The 27,565-nt window shown below is 42.2% G+C and overlaps 1 protein-coding gene across 2 annotated transcripts in view; it reads left to right on the top strand.

Annotated features, from left to right (window-relative positions):
• ARHGAP18 (Rho GTPase activating protein 18) overlaps positions 1 to 27,565 on the top strand; it is a 223,219-nt gene that overhangs the window by 64,502 nt on the left and 131,152 nt on the right. The window contains exon 1 of one of the 2 annotated variants that reach the window (XM_056126015.1): positions 3,086 to 3,273. The exons of the other annotated variant lie outside the window; for it this stretch is intronic. Coding sequence (XP_055981990.1) covers positions 3,158 to 3,273 — 116 coding nt within the window. The 5' untranslated portion in view covers positions 3,086 to 3,157. Of the gene's footprint in view, positions 1 to 3,085; positions 3,274 to 27,565 lie in introns of those variants that run through there. 2 annotated transcript variants of the gene reach the window in all.

A 27,565-nucleotide genomic window follows, 5' to 3' on the forward strand; every position in this document is an offset into this window, starting at 1 on the left:
GAGTGAAACCTGATTATAGGGTGTGGAGAGGATTCAGGTAATGGGGATAGAAAGGAGGCTGATGAGAATACTGCATGGAGACAGTTGGAAGAGCTCCATGGAGGGCTGAGCAATTGTGCAGGGTAAGGGATAATAAACTCTCTTTGAAGGAAGAATTTTGTAAATTTGAATTATTCACTGTCACTGTCCTCCCATTGTTCATCGATTTGCTAGAGCAGGCCCAGTAACGTCTCCATTGTGAGACTTGTTGTTACTGTGTTTGGCATATGGAATATGTCACGGGGAGCTTGCCAGGCTCTCCAAGAGGGGCGGAAGAATCGAACCTGGGGGTCGGCCGCGTGCAAGACAAATACCCTACTGCTGAATTAATATAAAAGGTAATATATATATATATATATATATATATATATATATATATATATCTTGCCAGGCTTTGTGGGCGAGATACTCTAGGTAGCTTGCCTGGCTCTCTGAGAGGGGTGAAGGAATCGAACCTGGCTTGACCAGCTGAGCGCAAGGCAAATACCTTACCGCCGTGCCCTGGCTGGAGTGATAGCACAGCAGTAGGGCATTTGCCTTGCACGTGGTCGACCGGGGTTCAATTCCTCCACCCCTCTTGGAGAGTCTGGCAAGCTCCCCATGACATATTCCATATGATAAACACAGTAACAAGAAGTCTCACAATGGACACGTTATTGGGCCTGCTCGAGCAAATCGATGAACAACGGGAGGACAGTGGCAGTGGTTTAAAGTCTAATTTACTTTAGATTTTTAAAAATTTTTGTTTATTTATTTATCATTTTTTAATTTTTGGTTTGGGGATAATGGTGGTGCTCAGGGAGGGGCTAATGCTGGCTTGGGTCTTGAGGATCACTCCTGGCAGTGCTTAAGGGACCATATGCAATGGTGAAATTAAGCCTCGGCCTTCTGCATGCAAAGTATATATACACACTGGCCTGTTGAGCTATCTCCTCTGCCCCCAAAGAATTTTTTTCTTTCTGTTTTGGAGACACACCCAGAAGTACTCAGGGCTGACTCCTGGCTCCTGTGCTCGGGGATCATGCTTAGTGGTGTTTGGAAGACCCTATGCAGTGTCTGGGATTAAACCAGCATCAGGCACATGCAGGGCAAGTGCTTATCTCCTGTATTGTCAAAAGAGAATATTTTAAAGAAGAAATGTGGGACTGGAGCAATAGCATAGCGGGTAGGGCATTTGCCTTGCATGCGGCAGACCCAGGTTCGATTCCCAGCATCCCATATGGTCCCCTGAGTGATTCCTGGGTGCAGAGCCAGGAGTAACCCCTGTGCATCGCCGGGTGTGATCCAAAGAGGAAATTAAAATAAAGAAGAAGTATAACTATTTTAAGGGTATGTATGAATTTCTCATGTTAAACTAAAAATAATACAGTTTATGCAATGGTGTTGAAAATTCATAAGTAAATTTAGAGACTGATAATAAAGATAGTGAACAAGATTTAATTAAGATTATTGGGTGTATAGATCAGAGTACTAGAGGAGAAGAGAACAGTCTTTCATATTTTACATAACTTTGGTGCTTGTTTCTTCTACAAGATAGTAAAGAAGATGCTAGTTAAAGAGTAGAATTAAGCCTAGAATTATGATCCAACCCAGGTCCTAGAGCAAGAAGCAGTTGTGTTATTGACTAGTTACCTAACCTGCCACTGGATTTCATTTATACTTTACAAAACACAGATGAAGATGATAATTATAGCTTTGTTGAAGGGTATGTGTGTGTGTATGTGTTTGTGTATATTTTTGTGGATGTGTGTGTTTGTATGTCTGTCTGAGAGAGAGTGGAGAAAGGAGAGAGATTTGAACCCAAAAGAATGATGCCCCATAACATGCTTGTCAAAGAGAAAATCTGGGGTTGGGGAAGACATTAAAACACAAGACCCACAGGCTCTCAGAACAATATGTTCTGGCCCTGGTACATGGTGCTTTGCTTCATGTACGCCTGTTACTACTGGTCTGCCTTTATTATATGGATCATGATGTTATAAAATATACAAATGGCCCTTAGAAGAACAAAGTTTCCCTATCCCTGGTGTTGAATATAATGGGTACTCAGCAAAATGTTGTCTATATTTTCTTTGTTTAGATTCGTAACTCTTAACATCTAAAGGAGTATTGTTAGATGGGTTTTCTTTTGGTGTAGAAGGGAAAATGATAAAAGCAATAGGTAAACTTGGCATTGAATTTTATGTGAAAGAAGAGACTATTCAAGTAATACATAATCACTTTGCTGGGGGTGGGGGAAGATGATCAGCCACCCCAAGCAGTGTTCAGGGGTCTGTGAGGCCCCTTCTGGTCGTGCTCTTAGTTAATGACTATCCAGGCTTGGAGGTTTGATGCTGCCCAGGCAGTGATGGGTGAGGCAGAGAAACGACCAGGGCCATGTGAGAAGGTTCTTGGGGACCAACAGAGCTTTGCCTGACACTCTGGGGTGCTGGGGATTGAACTTGAGGCCTAGAGCATTCAATACTGCAAACTCTGGCTCAGTGAGGTGGTTTTCCAACCCCCCACTGCCCTCCCAATCATTTCCATAAGTGCCTTTTTTTTTTTAACTGAACACCAGAGCTGCAGCTTTTCTTGTTACAAGCAGTTGCATTTTCAGCTGTTGCACATTAGCTTTGGCTACGGATGAATCTGAACTCTGAGAGCGAAGGGGTTAAGAAACGTCCCCACTCATGTTACACGAAGTAGCAGAAATGATCGGATGGAAACAGGAATGGGGAAGGGGGTGGGAAACGCTGCCGCGTTTTGGAAACCGATTCCCCGTTTCTCAGGGTTTCTATAACCCAGACAGCTCGTGCACACATGGATGAGATCAAGTCTACACCCTGGCAGTGGAACGAGCTGTGATGAGCTGCGAACTGGGGTAGGGGGAACAACAGGTCCCCCTGACTTCTCGGGCTTGGGTTAAAGCTGCTCAGTCAGGAATTGCGGGCTTGCAACAATACTGAGTCACGGCTCCGGGCTTTGGGCAGCAGCGCCCGGCCGGCCCCGCCCCGCCTTGTGAATTGCAGGCCCGGGGGGAGGAGCTGCGCTATGCTAATGAGCCGAGTGGCCCTGCGAGCCAGGAACTTCATTCCCTGCTCTGTGTTGGGATCGCAGAAAGTATGTCCCTTCTGTCACCATGAACTGGCTCTCTAGTTCCCCGGGAGTGGTGCTAACTGCCTACCACCCCAGCGGCAAGGACCAGGCCGTGGGGGGGATCCCGGACAAGGGAGAAGACTCAGACCCCGGGAGGAGGTAAGTCCTGGGGCTCGGAAGCTGAGAACAAAACAAAAAAGCTCTTACCTGCTCCAGGAAAAAAAAAAAAAAGTGACGGGGAAGTTGGTGTGGGGAAGGAAAAAAAAAAAAAAGAAAAATAACTAAGACCTGGTGGTGGCAGCGGCCACCGAAAAGCGAAAAGGAACCTAATCTCCCTGCAACTGCCCCAGTGTTGGGTTCGGGGGTGCTTTGAGGCACTTTGGCCCTTTCTGTGTTCAAGTGTGAAATTGCCCCCCTGTTGCCATTGCCCTCAAGCTGTGGATGATCTCGGAGGGGAAGAAGCACCGGGGCTGTGGCTGGCTGACTTGTTGCTTAGCAGGTGCATTTGCCAGAGCAAGATTAAATGACGTGTGTGTGTGTGTGTGTGTGTGTGTGTGTGTAATACTTCCTATGAGATGCAGTTCTTGAATGGGCTCAGGGCACAGCCGCTGGAGCTGCTCGCTGGGAAACTGCCAACCAGCTGAAGGGGGGTGGTGGGGGGGCCTTCCTGGACAAGCTGTTGTTGTGAAGAGTGTGTTTCCCTCCCTTCTGCTGAAAGCAACCTCTTAGGCAAAACGCCCAAGAAGCTGCTGCTGGCCTGGGGCAGTCGGTTTCACATTCTTTCAGTGTATATGCCTTTTTATTTATTATTTATTTGTTTATTTGCTTTTGGGGGTGGGGTGGTGTCAGGTAGGTGTGTATGAGCCTTTTCTATTGATTTCGTGGGCGGGGAGGGCTTTCACCATGGGAGCTTTCAGAAAAGTGCCCTCATTTATTTATTTATTTAGGGGTGATTATGTCATTCTGCTTTGTTGCCCAGTGAAATGTGATTAATGTGAAATTGCTTTATAAGCAGAGAGGGCCAATGTTCCATACAGACCACTGAGACACAAAGTGTGCTTTTCTATCTCTGTACTTTGTTCTGGTTCTCAGAGGACTTTTCCCCTTCCCTTTCTGACCTTCTCACCAGCTGAACATTTTTACCTCCAGCCTTAGGTGCATGCTGTAAATGGGGTTCTAAAAGCTTGCAAAAAGGCCAGTGACTACTGGATGGAGTAGGACACTAAATAAGTTATCAGTAAGCTTAGTTCCTTGATGTTTAATGGGCTAATAAAACCTTCTTTGTTCTTATATGACTTATGTTTATGCCTTAAGCGAAATAATGCCTTCTTTCATTTATTTTAAAGTCCCCAGATGTGGGGGAGGGGAATTAAAAAAAAACAAAAAAAAACCATCAAAGATTCCCAGGCCAACTGTAGGGCCCCTTTCCTGAGAAACTCCAGGATGTATTCCTTTGAATTCATTCCCTAGAGCAAAATTGCAACTTGCGTTGTCTTTTTGTCTTCTGCCACTCTAGATAGTTTCTGTGTATTATTCACCCACTTTTCTGCACAGCACTAATGTATAAAGTCATTTTTTAGCAGCCAGCAGCACCAAATCCACATGTCTGTAAACTCAGATGCCTCACTACAGTCAAAATTGCCAGAACCAAGCAAGCAAACTTCACAGACTGCCTTGTGACTGTGGAGTGGCCTGATCATCAAGGCAGAATTGTGGATCTTGATTGTGAGACTGGAGAGTCTTAGTAAATCCAAACTACTACTGCCTACCCCCTCCCATACACACACACACACACACACACACACACACACACACACACACACACACACAGGAGAGTCTTAATCCAAACTTCTACTGGAGAGTCTTAGTAAATCCAAATTACTATTGCCTCCCCCCTCCATACAAACACACACACTCACACACACACACACACACACACACACACACACACTACTGCCTCCCCTCCCCCCATACACACACTACTGCCTTCCCTCCCTCCCCCCCCATACACACATACCCCTTGAGGACTCAACCCTGGCTATTGGTTAATTTGTGGCAAACTCTAACCTTGCAGGCCCTTGCCTGGAGCAATGAATCCAGTTCTGGAGACCTGTTTCTTGTCTTTGCAGTTTCACAATTTATTGTGGGTGGCTTATCCTTGAGTGGATTGAGAGAGTGCAGAGAGAAGTGGATCATTCTCAGTCTGTGCTTAAGGGGAATCAAGAGGTACTGGGCTGCTGGGAAGGCAACTGGTCTCACACTGAGTGCCTGAAGCTTCATTAGCCCTGCACTCAAGTGCCTCCCTGCTGACTGCCAGCTGTTTTTCTATGCTGGCCCTAAATTCCCAGAACTGGATTCAAGTCCTAGACAAAGTTTATTTGTTCTACCTAAAGGCTAGCTAAAACTTTAGGTTCCCTACTATTTCAAAGCCCTGGTTCTAGGTCTGAGAGGAAAGATGGGAAGAATTTATCTTTTTTACCCTTAAGCAAGGGGTAATTGAGCCTCTAAATTTAGTGCTCTCTTGGGAAGCACCCTTTTTAATCTGGAAGGGTTGATATACTTACTATGTTTGGGGTGGGAAGAAACTGGATGGATGCTGGGGCTGGAGGAGTGGGAGTGGTTGGCCTAGAAGGGACGAGATACTATGCTTCTATGTGGCTGGGTGAGTACCCCATAAATATGGGAGAGGTGGAGGGGACACATAGGGCTGGTTTTGTCTGGTTTGGTCAACTGCTCTTTCAAGTATTGAGAAGGTGCTCAGAGGCTTAAGGTTACTGGACGAGGAGCCAGAGAGATAGTATAGCAGTCAGGGCACTTGCCTTGTACACGGCCAAGTTCGATCCCTGGCATACCCTTTGGTCCTTTGGCATACCATATGGTTCCTTGAGCCCACCAGGAGTGATTCCTGAGCACAGAGCCAGGAATAAGCCCTGAGCACAGCCAAGTGTGGCCAAAAACAAACAAGCAAAAAGAGGTTACTGGATGGTGTCTATTTTTTTTTTTCTTTTTTGGCTTTTTGGGTCACACCCAACGATGCTCAGGTGTTACTCCTTGCTCTGCACTCAGGAATTGCTCCTGGTGGTGCTCTGGAAACCATATGGGAAGACAGGGATTGAACCTGGGTCTGCCAAGGCAAATGCCCTACCCGCTGTGCTATCACTCTGGCCCCATGATGTCTGTTTTAAAAGGCTCTTCAAAAGGCAAAACCCAAATCTTTGAGAATTCTTTTTTTTTTTTTGTATCAGGAACCCTATCCAAAAGCTCTTAAAAGGCAAGATAAGACTTTGTGTTCCCTACTGTTTCTACATTGTTGGACACTGAAAGGTTATTCAGTAGGTTGAACCCAGGTTCAGTCTAGCACCAGTACCACATGGTCCCCTTGGTACCCTGAAAGCAAGTTCCTTCCCCCAGCATTGACTCCCCCAGCAGCCCCAGCAATGTGGCCCCCAAACCTCAAAGCACAACGAGACAAAGCGAAGCAAAAAGTTGTTGAAGGGAGCACTGAGGTCTGACTCCCTAAAACAAAACTGAATACACAAAATTGGTTATTTTCTAAATAGCATGTAATTTGATGACCTGGTTTCATCAAGTGTTTAGCTTAAGGGGGTAAACTTATTGGTGGCATTTGAAAGGTATAAAGGGCTTTAGGAATAAGGATAGTCAAAGAAAGTGTTTATTTAGCTTTGCCTTCCTGAGTTACCTTTTTTATTATTTGGTCTTTGGGGAGGTTGACTTACTGGAAAATTAATATTTTTGTTAATAAACTATAAATCAGAAATGCTCTCCATTCCATCCTCCCTCTTTATCAAGACACATTCATTGGATGCTTGATTGAGGAATTCCTCCTACTCCTGGTTAGAGCTTCAAAAATATTTACAGTATCCTGTTTTTAATGTTTTGGTCATATTTCCCCTGTAAAACACTAAAATCTGAAGAAATGTGCTAATATTAGTTGTTCTGACTGACTTGTAAACATTCGAATATCCCAAAGGAAAGCACATTTTATGAGTGCTAGATTTGTAAGACTTTTATTTCCTTGTCAACTTTTAAGCAGGTTTCTTAATATTTACTTTTGCAAAGCACTTCTTCAAAGAATACAGAACATTGTCTATTGTGTCTTCTTAGTGTTGTTGCTTGAAGTTTCCACCATTTCAAGATGATTTTTGCTTTTTCTGTATCGGTTTTTACTGATCTATTGAGAAATGCTGATATCAAAAGATCACAGTAGGCTACAACTAATGGCAGTGTTGGGTGTGAGGGGCAGTTAAGGATCAAACTCAGGGCCTCGAGCTTGCCAGGCAAGCACGTCTGACTCTGAAATACCTAACTGGCCACTTGTTGTACTTGTTTATTTTTAAATTTTGGTTCACATTCATCAGTGCTAAGGAACTACTCCCTACTCTGTGCTCAGAGCATGTTCCTGACAGTACTTAGGCGACTCTCTGGTACTGGGATTAGGCCCACTAAACTATATATGTGGCCTTTTCTCTGTAGTGGACATGGGATATTTTTTATGTCCTCTGTGGATAAATACATGGCATTTATCAGGTAAGATTATGTTTTGTTGACCCATTTGCCATTGTAAGTAGAACCAAGACATACTATGGCGTGGTGATATAAACTTTGAAATTGTGGGGCAAACCCATTTTGGTTGACATTCTGATTCTCCCACTCAGTAGCACTGTGGCTGTGAAGGAGTTATTTAAGTTTCTGCTGTAAATTGAATTTCATGCCAGTAACCACTTCCTTGGGAAGATTGAGAGTGTGAGACATGTGAGTCTCTGAGAACAGTGTCTGGTGGATATTAGCTGCTACCTAACAGTAGGTAAAGAAAAGGAAAGAAATTCTCTAATTGGGTATCATATAATATATTCTTGCTCCCGTCAGAAGTACTTTGATCAGTTTTCGTCCTGTTTTAAGCAACATGGGTATGATCCATAGGGATTAACCAAGAATAACACAGTTTCTGAAAAGGAACCATAATGTAAAGTGCAGACCTTTGAAGTTTGAAAGACCTTGGGAATGTTCTTTTCATCCACAGTAATATTTACAATTTGAACTGGTGACAGTCACTGTAGCAAGTCTGTCTTGGCCACCCTGAGCTTTGCAAACACCATTTTTTTTATGGCGAGATGGAATGTGGGTGGGTCCTTTTTTGACAGCTGAGCTGTTACTGTCTCTTTGCATCTCTTCTCCTCCTTTAATAATCCTACTTTCCAGTGTGCTGATGGAAGATAGAAGAGGACTGCTACCTTTTTATGTTTAGCTGACTTCTTCCAGATATTTCAAGCCCTACCTATTTCCAGGCTCTCTATACTTATGTAGTAAATATAGCCATAGTCATTCCACGTGTAATTACTGAGCTCTTACTGTGCACCAGGCAGTGAGTTGAGTAAGAGCTGGGGATATAATGGGAATCAAAACAGGCAGGCACCTGTGTAGAGGATGGAGCCATGGAGAGCTGAGCAGGTGGGCTTGTAGATAATATGGAAACAAGACTTAGGGCAAGAGGTCCTGAGCTGTGAAGGGCAGGGTATGTAAATACCGATGTAAGGCTAGAGTCAGCCCTAGGCTAGACTCAGTATCTGGATGGAGCAGCATGGGGGGGGGGGGGGAGACTGGGGGGGTGGATAAGGAGGAGAAAAAATGGGTGGACCAATGAGATCTCAGAGCTGTGCAGACCACTTGAGAAATGTATTATTTGCTTCAAGCGAAATGGGAAGTCGAGGCGCAGTGAGGATTTTAGCGAAGAGAGGAACAGAGTACATGTGAGGTTTTCAAGGCCTTGTGTTGATTATAGACTATAGAAGCGGGTGATTTCTTAGGAGGTTGTGGTATTAGTGGCTTTGGCTAAGGTTCCTTGTTTAGGAGATAGTCAGCGATGAAATATGTTAAATGTGGAGTCTTTAAGATGTTTCTACTTGTTATAGTCTATGCGCTGATGAGAATAGTTATAGATTGTTGTGTGATTCGGCCTACACAAATTTATTTTATAAAGGGGGAAACTTCTAGTGTAAAATGCCGATGGATAAGATTGAATATAACCTGATGCTCACTTTTTGGACAAAATGAAACCTTTTCTATTTTCTCTATGGTTGATTTGACTTTGGGGTTATACCTGGCAGTATTTATACCTAGTGGTGCTCAAAAGCTACTCCTGGTTCAGTGCTCAGGTGTTTCTCCGAGAGATGCTATGGATCAAATCCAGGGTTGCTGCATAGAAAGCATGTGCTCCAGTCCAAGGAGCCATCTCTGTGGTTTTGAAACCATGAGTTTGAGAGATGCATTAAAAGGACATCAGTAACTCACTAAATTTGATTATAGGTTTTACATGAATATAACAGCATATTCAAATATATACTGTATTGTAAATATTTTCCTTTGAATTTGTTTACTACCTGGAATTTATGTATATTTTTGATGAGAATTATGTTAAATGACATTTAAAAATTTTTTTCCTAAAATATAGCTTTTTAAAAATTATTTTTATAAAGTTGTTCTTCACAATAATGGATTACATTCAATATTCCAACACCAGTCTCATCACCATTACACCTTCCCACCACCATTATTTTGAATTTTACCACCACCACTCAAAGCTGCCAAACGGGCAGGTACTAGATAATTTATCTTGTATTGCTAGTTATGAGTAGTATAAGATGCTGCATGGCTGCGAGAGTGGCCGCATGCTCTTAGAATTCTGAAATTTTAGGTAATTAGGGTCTCGAGAAATCTCTGCAGCGAGCTACTAAGTTTCAACATTATTTTGTATGACTCTGGATCATGGTTGTTAATTAGGTTAAATAGCAGCCTGGGGATGTGGGTGTGACATCCAGGGTCCCATAGGGGTGGGGAGATGGGAAGGACTGACTGGCCCATCTCCTACCCCTTGAGACCTGGAGTTTGCAGTCACTTGTCCTGCATACCTGGGCTTTTCACTGGGTTCTGGAAGTTGGTGACCATTGGGATTCCTAGGGGGCAGGTGGAGGGAAAACGCCTGTTCCTGTCTGAGGCACCCAGGTGAAATCGACCTGGTCCAGAAGCATTTTTGCAGTGAGCTGCTCGGTTCTGAGATTCTTTTGTGTGTCTCTGGATCATGGCCATTAATCCTAAGTATAGCTTTTAAAGTATTCTTCATTCTAATCTTATAGTAACAAACTGATTTTTAACCTAATGGGTGATTGTTTTCTATATTAACCTCATCTTTTATTTTATGACATAAGAGTACTATCTGAGTAACTTTTTCTCTTTCATGTGTAGTTAAGATGTCTTATCCTTACTTTTCTCTTGAATTATTAATAGACACACCCAGAATTCCAACTGGGCAGGTGTTACCTTTACTTAGAGTTAGTGATATTTGCTTTTTTATTGCCCTTATCTGTGAGGCCAGTGATTTTTGTGAGTCTATTTAAAGTTATCTTTCTGGAACTTATATTGGGTTTAGGCTGTCAAGCTTTAGTATTTATAAATCTCAAGGAAACGGCCCCCTGCAATTGTATGAAAACTTACCTCATTTCCCACAACCCATTTACTTCCTGCATTCCACTTTCCACCTTCTCTCTCTCTCTCTCTCTCTCTCTCTCTCTCTCTCTCTCTCTCTCTCTCTCTGTGCTTGTGCTAATTTCAAGGCTTATAACTGTTGTTTTTTTTTATATTTTTAGTCTTGCTGTAAAACCAGTTCACAAAATGGATACATTTAGTGATGCATGTGTGGAGGACTGGATTGCATAACAATTAGGCCTTAATAGTTTTTAACAGCTGTCCCCCAATAAATTATTTTTCTCTTATATTTTAATTTTGTGCTAGCTGTAAATACCCATACTGTTGCTACATAGGAAAAGGACTCAGTAGCCTAGCGTCCAAGGCGGCTGTTGTTGGATTTGGAGCTTTCCTGCGCTCCTTGGTGGTGGATCTGGGACATCTCACTGCCTTCCACTGCCTTGTTGTTCTAGGAGCTTCTTGCTTTGGTTCTAACCCACCCGGGAGAAACTTCTTTGGTAAAACCTCTCTCTTTGTCACCTCAGTGGTGTCCCGAAGAGAGCTGGTAATGACAGAACTTGATGCCTCCAATGTGTTGCTAAGTGGAGGGTGATAACTGGGTAGGGGGAGTGGGGCACCCAGTGGTAGAGGTTGGCAGCATCAATCCTCTGCTCGGTTTGGGGGATAAGGTGTGATGCTAACCCTCTCCTTTGGATTATTTCTGTCCTGATTCAAACCACTCATTTGAAATAAATACACTGATAAGGAATGATTCATTATAAACGTTTTTAGTCAGTGTCACTCTTCTGCTGTGAAGAGATGCATAAATAAAAAGTGTTATTATTTGAGGAGAGTGGAGAAGGTACTGCGATTGGGTTAGGGCAGAGGGAATGGAAGAATCATGAAGACACATTCAGAAGACACATCCTTTGGACCATATTACTGTGTGAGGCCAAGTTTAGCCCTATTTTACAAGAATTTACACAAAAATTGTAGAGACTTTGCTGTTCTTGTTTTTTTGGATCACACCCAGCAGTCCTCAGAGATTACTCCTGGCTCTTTTCTCAGGAATCACTCTGGTGGGGTTAAGGGAGTGATATGAAGTCTGGGGATCGAACATGGGTCAGCCACATGTAAGGCAAGTGCCTCACCTTCTGTGCCATCTCTTCAGCTCAACTGTGGAGGCTAGCGGTCATTTACTGCAGTTCAAGTCTTTTCCATGGCCAAATCCACAAAGTATCTGAATTTCCGGAATTGAAAGAGTATGTGAAACATCATCCCAGTTGCACATGCTATGTGGTATTTGCCTTTTGGCTGCAAAGAACATGCATTTCCTTAGGGAACACTAGGCTTATTGAATAATAAGATCAGAAGGGAAGGAGTCATCACTTGCTTTCTTTCCTCGGCAACTGGACACATGGAATATGTGCTCTCAGAGAACGTTTCCTGTTCACTCACTTCATAAACTCATCCCTCTGGATTTACACATGCCTCTTCATGGGTTCCTCAGCCTTGTTCTCTTCTGTTATCTGGTGTCTCAAGAACAAACTGACCCATCTTTCTGTGTCTTTATTTTAAGTTTTCAGTGGGAATTAGATTTGCTCTGTTAATGTAGCTGACTCAGGCTGCCTGTGCTTTGACCATTTGGGACCTTTGTGGAGAAGCTGTGTTCATAAGGAGGGAAATTTCCAGTGGAGGGATGTTGACATCATCATTAAGACTTTATACATTCCTGGGTTTCCTCATTTGCAAATGAGTATAATAATGTTCCTTTCATAAGTATTAATGATCAATGTTGTAGCTTTTAAGAGTTTTCAAATATATGAAGTCATGAAATTTGCATATAAATGGATCAGTATCATGCTAATTGAAATGAGTCAGAAAGAGAGGGACAGACATAGAAAGACTGCACTCATTCGTGGAATATAAAGTAACAGAATGGGAGACTAACACCCAAAGATAGTAGAAATAAGGACCAGGAGGATTGCTCCATGGCTTGGAAACCAGCCTCACATGCTGGGGAAAAAGGCAGCTCAGATAGAGAAGGGACTACCAAGTAAAGAAAGGATGCTTGGGGGGCCTGCTCGGGATGGGAGATGTGTGCTGAAAGTAGACTCTAGACCGAGAATGATGGCCACTTAATACCTATATTGCAAGACACAACACCCATAAAGAGAGAGAGAGTAAAAGGGAATGTGCCTGCCACAGCGGGCGGGATTGGGGGGTGGGAAGGGAGGGGGGTAGTGGGAGGGATACTGGGAACATTGGTGGTGGAGAATGGACACTGGTGGAGGGATGGATACTCGATCATTACATGACTGAAACGTAAGGACAAAAGTTTGTAAGTCTGTAACTGTACCTCACAGTGATTCACACACACACACACACACACACACACACACACACACACACACATATATTAAAAAAAGGTTTTCAAAAAGCATACTGATGAAGAATATTAAGAAATACTTTTCAAATGAGAATCTTACATATTCCCAGGACATTTGACTTAGCAAGAGTTAACATGATGAATTCTTTGAACTTTTTCTTTGCTTTACCTGTGGTACTCAGTGGTTACCCCTGGGTGCTCAGGGGGACCATGTATGGTGCCAGAGAATGAACACAAGTTGGCCGCATGTAAGGCAAGTACCTTAACTTTTGTTCTATTTCTCTGCCCCATCATGATATTTGGTTTAATTTATATTTTAATTTTTTTGCTATGTGCAAAGATGTAAATTTCTTAAGAATCTTGCTTCTTTATCGTAATATTTAGGCTTTTCTTAGCAAAGTGCCTGAGCTGTTGTAGGCAGGTAAAAGTTTAAATGAATTAAAGAGTGTTAGAGGGATAAGGTTGTAGTTATTATACAAATGGACTTTGATGCTAGACTCTCTGGGTCAGAGTCCTGGTTCTTGTTAATAGCTCTGGGGCCTTAGACAAGTTATTTAATCACCTAGGTCCTTAGAGCTTTCATTTCCTTCCACTTGCTGAGCACACTGCCTAACTCAAAAGTTATTATAAATATAGGTTTTTGATACGTTTAGTTTCTAGAACACATAGATGAGTAGCATAACATTTCAACAATGTTCGGTTGTGATTCTGGGCAGTCAAATATATATCTGTTAAATTAACTTGTAGGTAATAGTAAAAAGCATTTTTGAAATTAATTTGTAAATGCTTCATCAAAAGTATGCTTGCTTAAGTGTTATCCAGTATGACTTCATCTTAATATTTGTGGAATAAGTTAAGAAATATCTCATTGTGGGGCTGGAGTGATAGCACAGTGGGTAGGGCATTTGCCTTGCACGCGTCCTGCTGGGGTTCAGTTCTCAGTATCCCATATGGTCCCCCGAGCACCACCAGTAGTAATACTTGAATACAGAGCCAGGAGTAAATCCCTGTGCATTGCTGGGTGTGACCCAAAAAGAAATACATATACATATATATGTATAAATATATATCATTGCTATTTATTTTAATAACTGAAAAACACTAAAACTGTGTCTTTGTTTTAGTTTTGGTTTTTGGGCCACACTGGTGGTTTTTGGGGCTTAGTCCTGCCTCTGTGATCAGGGATCACTCCTACTTGGCTTGGGGGATTATATGGGGTTCCAGGTATTGAACTGGACCAGCTGTGTGCAAGCCATGCTCCTTACCTGCTGTACTATCTCTTAGTTACCTAAAAATATGTTTTATACACTTTTTAACTACTGAATGATCCCAGGAAACTCCTTTGAATCGTTTTTGAAGTTTAGTTTAGACTGATGTAAAATTGTCAGTCATTTGTTACTCTTAATAAAATGAAGATGCATGTGTAGAACAAAGCAAAATGATTTGTTCCTGTTTCTAAAAAGAGCAAATTAGCTTAAAGTTATAGAGCTATTTGCAGGTAAGAGTTACGGTTAATCAGTGTAGCTAAAGTAAAGCATTGGACGGGAAAAGAGTTTGCACACTTATTTTGACTCACCTCTTGGACACTTCACCTGTCAAGCTGAGGTGTGACAAGCAGGAGGGCAATAGAACTCTCTCTCCACTGTGCCTACCATCCCCCAGACCCCTCAGCAACACCCTCCCCCGCCCCTTTTCTCTTCACTGGCAGTAGAGGGTTACAGAATAGTTTATTTGATTTGTGTATTTATTTTTTAGGCACTTCGACTTTTCAATAATTTTACTAAATGAATGAGTCGCAATACATGTACGTGTAGCATGGTTGCTCTGGGAAAAATGAGTTCTGAACATGAGGTTTAAAAGTACATTTTTCAAGTATTTCACAATGCCTTTTCAGCAATTCTGATTGTTGGGGTGGGGGGGAATTCTAAACAATAATGGTGCATCTTTTGTCAAAATAATGAAGGTAATCAATGTAGGGAAGAGTTAAGTGAAAATCATCTGCCTCCCAGGCATTGGGCGGGGTGGGAGGGGGGTATATTGGGGTTCTTGGTGGTGAAAAATGAGTACTGGTGAAGGGAAAGGTGTTTGATCATTGTATGATCAAGAGTTAAACCTGAAAGCTTAGTAACTTTTCACACAGTGATTCAATAAATAAATATAAGTAAGTAAGTAAGTAAGTAAGTAAGTAAGTAAAGGCCCTCCCGTTGAGCGGGCCCAGTAATGTCTCCATTGGAGACTATTGTTACTGTGTCTGGCATATCGAATACGTCACGGGGAGCTTGCCTGGCTCTGCCGTGCGGGCGAGATACTCTTGGTAGCTTGCCGGACTCTCCGAGAGGGGCGGAGGAATCGAACTCGGGTCGGCCATGTTGGCTGCATGCAAGGCAGATGCCCTACCGCTGTGGGGCAGTGCCATGCTTGCCTAGGGAAATAAATATAAGAAGAAAAATAAGTAAATAAATAAAATCATGAAAAAAAAAGTAAGGTGGATTTCATGCCCAATTCAATCAGCTAATCAGTGGCTAAATAAATAGCATTACTCCTACATAAAAAAAAATGTATGTTTTTCACCCCCAAATGAGATCTTCCATCTAAATCGGGCTTTTCTGTTTGCTGTTTTTTTGTCATCCCTTGTGAATTGGGGTATGAAAGTGTGTTTCTGGTACTGCCTTAGTTTTATCTTACTAAAGTGCACATGCTTCCCAGGGCACATGGGGACTTTGTACAACCCAGTGAATGTGTTTGAATGTTGTATCTTCCATTAAAGTTCATCCAAATTTGTCATTTATTTTTGAAGATCCAGTAAGGTTAAATTAGAATATGACCCTAGTTGAATAAGATTATAATTGTACAATGTACTTAATTTCATAAAGTGAAAAATGCTTCAGCATTATGTTGTTTTATTTTAATTTGGGGGTGGCGGTGTTGGTACACAATGACATGTTCAAGACTTTCTCTTGGCTCTGTGCTCAGGGATCATGTCTGATGATCCTCAGGGAATTATATGTGGCCTGAGATACAGCCAGAGTTGGCAACATGCAAGGCGAGTGCCTTAACTTCTGCACTATCTCTCTGACCCAGCATCATGCTCTTTTAAAACTGAACCTATGCAAGGATAAGATTATTTATCTGTGGCATACTGTGGCATATAGCATAATTTGATGAGGTAATACAAGTTATTAAATAGGTGGATAACTTTGTTCACCCTTGATCTCAGAATATAGAAGGAGAAGAACAGAGAGGGAGAGAAATTGAGGGGCAGGACTTAGCAAGAAGTGGATGGGAAGTAATAGAGGCAAGGGCCAAGGGCTCCTTGGATACATTGGTGGTGTGGAGAAGTAGAGTAGCTATATATCCAGACCATAGGGCTGGAGCGATAGCACTGTGGGTAGAGCGTTTGCCTTGCACATGGCCGACTTGGGTTCGATTCCTCCATCCTTCTTGGAGAACTCTGCAAACTACTGAGAGTATCCCGCCCGCACGGCGGAGCCTGGCAAGCTATCCGTGGAGTATTAAATATGCCAAAAACGATAACAACAAGTCTCACAATGGAGATGTTACTGGTGCCCACTTGAGCAAATCAATTAACAGTGCTACCGCAGGGTCAACAGCACAGACAGCCAGAGGTTCAACCAGAAGAGCCAAACTTAATGTTTCAGTCAAGGAGTGTGGGAAGTAGGAGAGAACCTGGGGATACTGGTGGAGTGTAGTTGCCTCTGGTGGTGGTACTGGTGTTGGAACATAGTTTGCCTAAAACTCAGCTATGAGTAACTTTGTAAGTCACAGTGTCTGAATAAGAGGGAGAAAGACAAAGGCCATATGATCTCTTTGGAGTATAGAAAGACAAGACAAGGGGATAGCATCGAACAATGGAGAATCCTTGACCTTGGATTACAAAACTAAGATTACTAAAACGTTGAGGGACAGGTAGGGGAAATGAAGAGGCACACAAGAGGTGACATAGGGACAATGGTGTAGGATCTTGAATACTTTTTTGGGGGGTATTACCCAGGAATGCTCAGGGTTTACTCCTCACTCAGGAATTACTCCTGGCAGTGCAGAGAGACCATATAGGATGCCAGGGATTGAACCCGGGTTAGTTGTGTGCAAGGCAAATGCCCTCCCTGCTGTGCTATCACTCTAGTTCTGGATCTTGAATACTTAGGTTCTGGTGAGAAGCAGTCACTGTCACTGTCACTGTCCTCCCGTTGTTCATCGATTTGCTCGAGTGGGCCCAGTAACATCTCCACTATGAGACTTCTGTTACTGTGTTTGGTATATCGAATACGTCTCAGGTAGCTTGCCAGGCTTTTTTGTGTGGGCGAGATACTCTCAGTAACTTGCCGGGCTCTCCCAGAGGGGCTGAGGAATCGAACTTGGGTCGGCCATATTGGCCACTTGCAAGGCAAATGCCTTACCCGCTGTGCTATTGCTTGAGCCCATGAAATGCAGTAACTTTGTATATTAATATCATAGTTTAATTGTATCCTTAGGTTACTAAAACTGTCACTGTCACTGTCCTTGAGCAAATTGATGAAAAACAGGAGGATAGTGCTATTAAAATGGTATATTTTAAAAAATAATAAAATCAATAAATAAATTCAAAATAACCCCCTGCCCCCAAAATAGATCTCTATAGTTTAGGGATGTAGCTCAGTGGTAGGGCACTTGCTTTGCATATGTGAGGCGCTTTGTAACAAAATACTGATGTTCACTAATAGAAATGATGGCTAGTCTGTCAATCATTGAGTCGCTTAGTTTCAGAGATCTAGTTTTCCTTTAAATGGTAAACTATATATGGGGGTCCAGAGAGATAGTACAGTGGGTAGGGTGTTTGCCTTGAATGTGGCTGATGGTTTGTTTCCCAGTATGGTCCCCAGAGCACTGCCAGGAATAATTCCTGATTGTAGAGCCAGGAGTAACACCAGAGCATCACCAGGTGTGACCCCCCCCAAAAAAACAAATAAAAAGACAGATGGTAAAATATGTCAGAATCTTACATGTTTTGAGGAAAATTGGTATTACATTTTGTTTATGAGAAAGATAAATTTAAAATCCTATCTATAAAGAGATTTGTGTAACTTAGAAAGTTCTTAAGGATTTATAGATATAGTATGTCTTAAGTTATTAAAAAATCTTAATGTGTCTTAACTAATTACCTTAATAAGTATTGAAAACTTAATTAACAATTTGTATAATTTTATCTTACTATTGAATATTTGCTGGGTATAATAAAGGCTGTAATAAAAGATATATAAGAATTCTTGCTGGATACTTGCATTTTGATGTAATTAGATTCTTTAAGGTATAATACTTTAAAAGAGTTTGTTGAGTAGTTAAGATTTGCTTTGAATAAGAAAAGTTAAGTTGATAACTGAAAGTCGAAAGGAACTTTGGCTATTTATAGGTGGTCTAGAAACATGTAACTGGATCAAGTTATTCTATAATTAATGTTTTTACTAGAGTTACAGACTATGTGCCTGTTCATTTCTCTTTGATCCAAATAATGCAGTCAAAGCTATGATGCATCATCTGATAGGAGTTATTTGGGTTATAGCAGAAGAAAATTGGTCTAATATCTTTTTCTTTAGTCACTGATAGTTAATTTTTTTATTATTAAAAACATAAATCTAGATGCCTTAGTACTTTCAAGCTAGACTTTTAAAGTTGTGCCAGTTTTCAACCATTCTATTTTATAGTATAGCCACAGTGTCACACACTGGATAATTTTAATTAGGTGAAGATGTGCATGGATCCTTTGCCTTCCCTTTTTTTGAGAAATATTTATGTATTTATGAATCTGCAGAGGTTGATAATTTATATAATAAATGAGTGAAGTGTGTGATTAGAGTGGATAGATCTCAGAAAAAGATTTTCATAAGATTTCATTTCATTTCATCATCCTGTTATTCGTCGATTGCCTCGAGCAGGCCCCAGTAACGTCTCTTTCATCCTAGCCCTGAGATTATATTCAAGGCTATTTAGGAGAATGAGACCCATCATTGTTACTGGTATTTGGCATATTTGGTGCGCCACGGGGAGTTTGCCAGACTCTGCCCTGTGGGCAGGCTACATTCGATAGCCTGCAAGTTTGTCCAAAGTAGGAATAAGACAATAAGATGTCATAAAAAAAAAAGTTCTGTTACGATGTCGCGCGGCCGCGCGGTTCCGGGATCTGGATTTTATAGTCTCTGAGTCTTGGCCGCTGATGGGATTACACGGCGCCAGGGGGCCAGGTGGTGGGTGTGACCCCCGCCTACTGGAACTTGGAGGATCTGGGTGGAAGATGCTCGACTCCAATTCGAGTAGGCTTGGAGGTCTCGGCCCCGGAACCCGCGTGGCTTTGTCCCTCTGCCAGTACCTTCATGTGTGCGGAGAGTGGTCTCAGCATGGTGGTGGCTGGTCCTGGAGGTCTTGGGCTGCTGGAGCCCTGGTCGGGGCGGGGAGGAAAGCTCAACCCGCTCCCCTCCAAGGGGCTCCGGGAAGGAACACCCAGGCGCGGGGGCAGAGACTGCACTGCACTATCATAAGATAGTGTTGGCAAAATTTCTAAAAACTAGAGAATCAAAGTAAGTCCTATCTTCAGGTTGGCTTTGGCCTAAGACCCTGTTTATGACCCTTACCTGAAGGTCAAGATGTTCATTTCAGTATCTGTTGCTGAGTAAACTTACCAACTCCAAACTTGTTTGCTGAAAAATAACTATTTTCTCTTAGGATTCTGGAGGGACATGGTCAAATTGTTGTTGCTTTTTTTCCCGGGGGGCGGGGGGAATGTAGATGTAGGGAGTGGCTCCATCAGGCTGGTGGAACTTCCTACACTTCACCTGGCTATACTCCGAGTTTAGTTCTAGGAAGTGTGGATGGAACTTGCCAAGTAATTTCACTGAGGTATATTCTATTGACTAATTGGTCAGAGGCAATCTAGATTCAGCAACATGGAAGAACAGGCATCTTCTTCACTCAGAAAGGGAACTGCTTGTGCACAGGAAGGGCATTTCTGGGATCGAGTGACTCTAGCATCCTTTGTCCCAATCTACCTTTCTTGGTCGCATTCCCTGCTGATCTTACGTGGGAACTTCAGTTCCTTGGAGTTTGCCTTTAGAATAGTATAGTTTGATCTATTAGTATAGTCTGATCTTATGTGTATTTATCCTTCTCATGCATATTTAGTCAGTTTTCTTGTAAAACTCCCTCCCTCCCTCCCTCCCTCCCTCACTCCCTCCCTCCCTCCCTCCCTCCCTCCCTTCCTCCCTCCCTCCCTCCCTCCCTACCTCCCTCCCTCTCCTTTATTTTCCTTTCCTTCCTTCCTTCTTCATACTTTTAAGGCAAGTGCTCAACCATGAGCTCCATCTTCTTCCCATTTTTATCCTGCTCTTTAAGAACATGTCTTTTTGGTGGAGACAATAGATTTTTTTCTCCTAAGCACTGGATGGATTCAGTACCTTATATATAATAGGAATCAACTATATTATGAATATTTGGTATCTTAGAAGGGTTGCATTTTGATTATTTACAGAACAATTTATTAAAGAGTCCTTTTTCTTACCATCCCAAACTGTCTTCTTTAATTTAAACTTTATTTCAGGCACGAATGGGTTTGAATTTGGGGAGAATAGAGTGCTGAGAAATGGGATACTCCTTGCAAAGGACGTGCTCTGTCTGATAGCTGCACAGTTGCCAAAGACCCTTGTTTGTTTGCATTCAGTGATATTTACTCACTGAAAGGGACTATTGGACACAGATGTAGTATTTTGGAGTACATAATATTTTTGAGATCACATAGTACATATGGAAAACATCCCAGAGGCGATATAAAAATTAATTACCAGTATTTGAGTTACTTGATTTTTCTACTCCCAGTACATTAGTTTTATTTAGCAGTCGCCCAATAATTATTGAGCCTTAACATATCTAAATAACATTACCGTAGGATTTCCTTTCCTGTTTAGAAGCTTTGCTGTACTGTATCTGTTACTAAACTGTATTTGCTCCTTGCCACATTTCCTACAAAGCAAAGAGAAGGATTAGTGGTTAAGACAACCTATAAACTCTGGAACGAAAATATTTTTTTCCTTTAAACATTTTAAGTATAGTGCTTGAACATTAGAACATATTTTTTTTGTTTGTTTGTTAGTTTTAGGACCGTACTGGTGGTGCTCAGGTCTTACTTCTGGCTCTCTACTCTGGGATCAATCCTGGTTCTGTTCAGGGGATCCTATTGGTGCCGGGGTTGTCAGCTGCGTGTAAGACAAGCATCTTTTTTGTTGTATTATCTTTCTGACCCCAGAATATACTGATTTTTAAATTTTTTTTTTATCATTTTATTATGGGTGTACCTGGTTTTGCTTAGGGATTATTCCTAGCTCTGCACGTAAAGATCACTCTTGTTGGTACTTGGGGAAATGTATGTGGGTCAGGGATTTACACCAGAGTTAGCCACATGAAGGGAAAGCACCTTGTACTATCTCTTTGGCCCCAGAAAATAGTTGTATTTCTTTCAAAATATTCTGCAGAGGTTGGAGATACAGATCAGTGAAAGAGTGCATGTTTTGCATGCATGAGGTCCTGTGTTCATTCTTCAGCACCCACCAAAATCTAAAAGAAAACAAAACAAACAAAACAAATTTAAATATTATTTGTACATATATCCCTAGCTTAGTGCTGCCACTCTTTTTGTGAGTGCCTATTGCAAATTTAAATTATTTGTTTATGTAAATGATGATAATTCTTCATCTGTCAGATCACTTAATTCCAAAGATTATAGGCAATTTAGGAAATTCTTTGGCAATTTTTTAAATCCTTCTGACAGTTTAAAAATGTTTGCCAAGTTTCTTGCCTTTCTACTGTCTAGTGAAAATCATATAATCTCCATTTTGCATGCAAAAGAAAAAGAAAAATCCATTTGACCTTTGTTTGAAGCCTGAAGATTGAAAGCAAAGCCAAACCTTGATGTCCATACAATAAAAGGCTTGTTGTAATAGCTTCTTGTATGTCTCAGTAGAGACCAATACATGGTTTATCTACTTACAGAAAATTTCTGTAATATATAAGCCAAAGAATTAGAATTATTTTCTAAATTATCTATGGTTTACTGTTACTAGGTATTCATTCATGAAAAGTCCTACTATTTAGGTGTAAACAAAGCTTATTCTAGAATTTCTTGTACATGCAATCAACAGACATGTATTATGATCTCCTAAAAGACTGTATCAAGGATCATATCTCCAATTTATTTAATTAGAAAACTCCCCTTTTAAGAATAGTTATGAAAGGGAGCTTGCTTTGTGAGATCCCTGAATATAACTTTATATATGGAAAATTGTTAAAGTGATAAGCTTTGGCTGGGGATGTATCTCAGTGGTAGATAATCTGCTTGCCTTGAACAAAGAAGGCTCTGGGTTCAATTTCCAGTTCTGCAAAAAACTAATAAAAAACATAAAAAAGTGGTCTACTAACAATGAACATTAATTGAGGTTTTAATTCTTTTTAGTAGTCATTATCATCATTACAGCTGTTATTTATTTATATTTTTTTCCTAGAAGGAAGAAGGGGAAGAGGAGGAGGAGCAGATATAGGATGAGGAGGAGAAAATGAGGAGGGATTGTTTTGGGACATAGAATCGAGACCCTAACTAACATGAAAAGCATATGGAGCCATCACTGATTCACATCTCAGGCGCTTGTTTTAAACAGTCTTTATGCTGTTGCCCACCAGAGCTTAGCTCATAAGGGCTAACTCTAGAGAACCTTCCCTTGGTGGATAGTTGACACTGTCACTGTCACTATGCTCCTGTTGTTCATCGATTTGCTCGAGCGAGCCCAGTAACATTGTGAGACTTATCGTTACTGTGTTTGGCATATCAAATACATCACGGGTAGCTTGCCAGGCTCTGCCTTTCGGTAGCTTGCCGGGCTCTCCGAGAGGGGTAGAGAAATTGAACTCAGATTGACCAAGTCGACCAGGTCGGCCGCGTGGAAGGCAAACGCTCTACCCGCTGTGCTGTCGCCCCAGCCCAGTGGATAGGTGTATGTAGTCACTGTCACTGTCCTACCGTTGTTCATCGATTTGCTTGAGTGGGCCCAGTAATGTCTCTGTTGCGAAACTTGTTGTTACTGTGTTTGGCATATCAAATACATCACGGGTAGCTTGCCAGACTTTGCTGTGCGGGCGAGATACTTTCAGTAGCTTGCTGGGTGCTCCGAGAGGGGCAAAAGAATCGAACTCAGGTTGGCCAAGTTGGTTGCGTGCAAGACAAATGCCCTACCACTGTGCTATTGCTCTAGCCCGTGTATGTAGTATTAATAATTCTTTGAAATATATATATATGTGTATATATATATTTTTTATTTGGATGAGGGGTTGAGCTATTTCCTGCAGTGCTTGGGGTCTCTTCCTGCTCTGTGCTCAGGTGTGCCTTCCTGTGATTTTGTGGGAACCACGCTGTGTCTGGGATTGAACTGGGGCCGGTCACATACAAAGAAAGTGCCTTAACCCCCGTACCATCTCTTTAGCCCTTATTCCTTGCTTTTTAATACCCGAGTTTCACAGGACAGCAACAACAAAAGACTTAGTAAAGTCATTTGTTTCTTATGCTCTCATAATGTTTTTTAAACTCAAAGGTGGGTAGAATACCTCATTATATTTTCAGGATGATATGGAAATCTACCTATGTCAGCTGAGCACCTATATGCCAGATTACTGCTTAGAAAGATGTTGACTGTACTGTTTGGCCTTCAGTGAGCAGTGTTGGAAGCATTTTGCGTTCAACATGATAGTTTTTTTTTTTTATTTAGAGCTTTGCTGTGTGAGTTGCTTCAGAAAATGGGTTAAGGGAGTATTAGACCAGTGATTCTCAACTGTTTTTAGCCATGGTCAGCTTCTACCTTTGTTTCCATTTTTGGTTTCTCTTTTCTATTAGTTGATCTCCTAGTCTGCTGCCATGGTCCTAATGTTGGCCACTTTTTCCTGTGGCTCCCTTAGAATGTCCTGAGAACCCACTGGGACCCTATGGACCCCCAGTTGAGAAACGGTACTTTAGACAGATGGTACGTACATATGCTGTGTGTGTGCCTTTCCCAAGTATCGTCAGGTGGAACTCTGACTTTCAGGAAAAATTAGCACAGCGGTAGGGCGTTTGCCTTGCGTCCTGCCGACCCGGCCACCCTGGGTTCGGTTCCTCCACCCCTCTCAGAGAGCCTGACAAGCTACCGAGAGTATCTCGCCCACACAGCAAAGCATGGCAAGCTCCCCGTGACATATTCTATATGCCAAAGTGGAGACATTACTGGGCCCGCTAGAGCACATCGATGAACAATGGGAGAACAGTGACAGTGACAGTGACCGCCCCTTAAATTAGAAACTTATCTTAACTCATTTAATCCTCATAAAACCCAAACAGGTAAGCAGTACTAGGTAAAGGTAAAGGTAAAGGCCCTCCCATTGTTCATCGATTTGCTCGAGCGGGCCCATTAACGTCTCCATTGGAGACTTTGTTGTTACTGTGTCTGGCATATCGAATACGTCACGGGGAGCTTGGAGGCTCTGCCGTGCGGGCGAGATACTCTCAGTAGCTTGCCGGGCTCTCCGAGAGGGGCGGAGGAATCGAACTCGGGTCGGCCATGTTGGCTGCGTGCAAGGCAAATGCCCTACCACTGTGCTATCGCAGGCAGGGGTCCTCATTTTATACAGGAAGAAATAGAATCCTAGAGTATTGACGTGACTTGCCTGAGGTTCACCAGGCTAGTAGACCAGGGTTGGGATTGAGACTGGGCGGTCCTTGAGCTTTAAGCTCTCCATTCTGGCTGACATTCATGGAAATTGCTTTGTTTCTGACCTTTGTAAGCTGACTGGAGTTTCAAGAAGTATATGCAAAGCTAGTTAAATTACAACAGGCTATTTGATTGTCTGGTAACTTGTGTTAGTGCTTATAATAATAAAATTCTATTCTCTTTGCTATTGAAAGTAGGTTGTGCCAATCTGGATTCCAAGTAATTTATTGGTTGTAAAATTGGTACTCTGGGAAATCACCTTAACTAATTTCAGGCCTCACATACCATTTCCTGCAATGAAGTAGTAAATAGTTTTCTTAAATCCTGCCATTTAGCAAGTAATTTTGTGTGGCCGTGAGGTGTCTCCTGGCATTTTGTGGTCAGCTGTTTACATAATTGGGGCAAATTGTATCACAGGAAAAGACAAATGTTCATTGAGGCCCCTCCATGTCCAAATTCCTTTAAAATAGAACATGTTTAAGCTTCATAAAGTAAGCACCACCTGGCCACAGATCAACACACCATATGTAGATCAACTCCTCGTAGGACTCTGGTCATTTCTGTTCTGCTGAGAGTTCCCTGATGGTGCAGTTACTGTGCTTTGCCTTTCAGAGCATTCTCTGTATGAGAATATAACTAGGGCTCTTCTTCGGAAGCATGTCATCTTCTGTGGCAGATTCTCATCTGGGTTTTTGAGGGCAGAGGTCTGAGATGACCGTGACTATAGTTGTAACTGCAGGAGCTGATGAGGAAGTCAAGTTTCCTGAAGATAGAGAAGAGAAAGCCAGGGCTGTGACCTCTCTTCTCTATCCATTGCTTTGCATTTTGTTTGTTTGTTTTTAGGTCAAACCCAGCTGACCTCAGAACCATGCCATATATGGGATCAAATTAGGGGCTCTGACATGAAAGCCTCTATTCCAGCCCTTTGATCCATTGCACTAGTCCACATGGATTTGCAGTTATAAACTGGAGTCACTCTTCAAGTGCATTGATTATCTCCCAGAACAAGCTAAATATGAATCAGTTGTTTGTTTGTCCTATAAACAGACTATAAGAAATAGTCTTAAAGATGGGCCTAAAACCTTTTCAATTGCATTCAAACTTCCTACTGAAATCTAAAGGAACAGTTCTTTTTTTGTTAGGAAAATGAGGAATTCTCATGGTGCCTAATGAGCAGCAGCTCCCCCTCACTGGGTCGAATCATTTGAAACATGTCAGGGACACTCCAGGATGGTCAAAAATCTCCACTGACCACAGACCCCAAAATCTTAAAATAAAAGCAATCTCTTGGGCTGTTTCAGAGCGCCTTTGATGAAATTACTGAAGCTATTTAAGAAGGTGGTGCGGGAGGGTTGGGCGCTGGACAACACGTACTGTAACTGCCTCTTACGTGGTTGTGGTAGCAAACAGATTTTCTGGGTTTATAGCTATTTGCTGAGCGATCACCTCACTGCAGGTCTTTGTAAAATTTTTCTGTCTTTATGGAAAGTAAATGAAAGTTGTCAGAAAGCTGAAGGTTGGAGATTGCCTAATTTTTAGTCTTAAACTATATCTGTTTAGAAATAGTTCCTTTCCAAGCCAAGGTGTCCCTGCGTGGCATGCTCTCTGAAATATCCCGCCGCCGCAAATTGCACACTTCTTAGCAGAAATAGAGTCTGTGTCCACTTAGGCATTCCTGCTCTCCCAGGATGCCCTCCCAAGCCCTTCTCTAACTGGAGTTCTTGCAGGGGATGTCTGCCAGCTTTGCTGTCCTGTCTTCTGACATGCTTTGCCTTTTTTAAAGCTTCTTGACGTTCTTCCTATGACATTAAATAACATCTAAAATCTGTTTCCCCTTCCTCTTGATGTTGTGGTGGTGATGAGTGGAGGGTTGCAGGGCTCAATCCATGCTTGTGGTGCTCACATTTTTAGTTACGATGTGAGGCTCTCACATTTTTGGTTGTGATGAACTGGAGATCACATTTGATTGTGGTTCCAGGAAGCCCAAACAGCAGAGATTTGGGAATCCCATGTGGTTATGAAGAAAGGGAATTCTGAGGATTGAATCTGCAGCCTCATATTTGCAAGGGAGGTGCTTCGCTATGAAACTTCCTCTAGACCCCACCTTGTCATCTTCCCATTCCTGTGTACCTAAATAAATACTGTGCATGGAGCTCTTCCAAACTTCCAAGTGTGCAGACGCAATGTGTGGACAGCAGGGAAGCAGAGGAAAATTGGAACCCTGTGCTTCTGGGGAAGTCGCCTGATGGAAAGTCTCCAGAAAGGGGCTTGTTCAGGCAGGCTTAACTCCCAGAACTGCCTGTGTTCTGAGGGAAGAGGTCGGAAGCATACATTTTGTAAAGAGTGAAACTTTTCACACTAGGAAAACAAAACTAAAGAGAGGTCCTGATGGCCTAGCCCTGCTCTAGGGACTAGACCCCAGAGTCTCAGTGTAGGAGCTGAGGTGTCTCTGGGCTTCCAAGTCATGGTCAGAAAATGAACAGAGGACTGGAAAAGGAGATGGGAGTCAGGGACAGTTGCTTCTGGCATCTTCCAGAGCAGCTGGCAAGAGAAGCAGCTCAGAGGCAGTCCAAGTGTCCCAAAGGAGTCTCTCTTGGGTATCCCTGACTCTGCAGGTGATAGCAGAACATTCAAGGATCTCAGGAGGTCACTGGTATGTGGGTAGCCCATACCAGAACCTTTAGTTAAAAGGGGATTTGGCAGCTTTTGGGAGACCTGAAAACAGACTATGGGTGGGTGAAGATTCTTAAAATTTTTATGAGTGCAGTTATCAACTAGATTATTATTGTTCACTATAGTTTTGTGGGGAAGGTTT

This window comes from Sorex fumeus, unplaced genomic scaffold (assembly GCF_029834395.1).
Source record: "Sorex fumeus unplaced genomic scaffold, SorFum_2.1 ptg000061l, whole genome shotgun sequence".
NCBI classification, from domain to species: Eukaryota; Metazoa; Chordata; class Mammalia; order Eulipotyphla; family Soricidae; genus Sorex; species Sorex fumeus.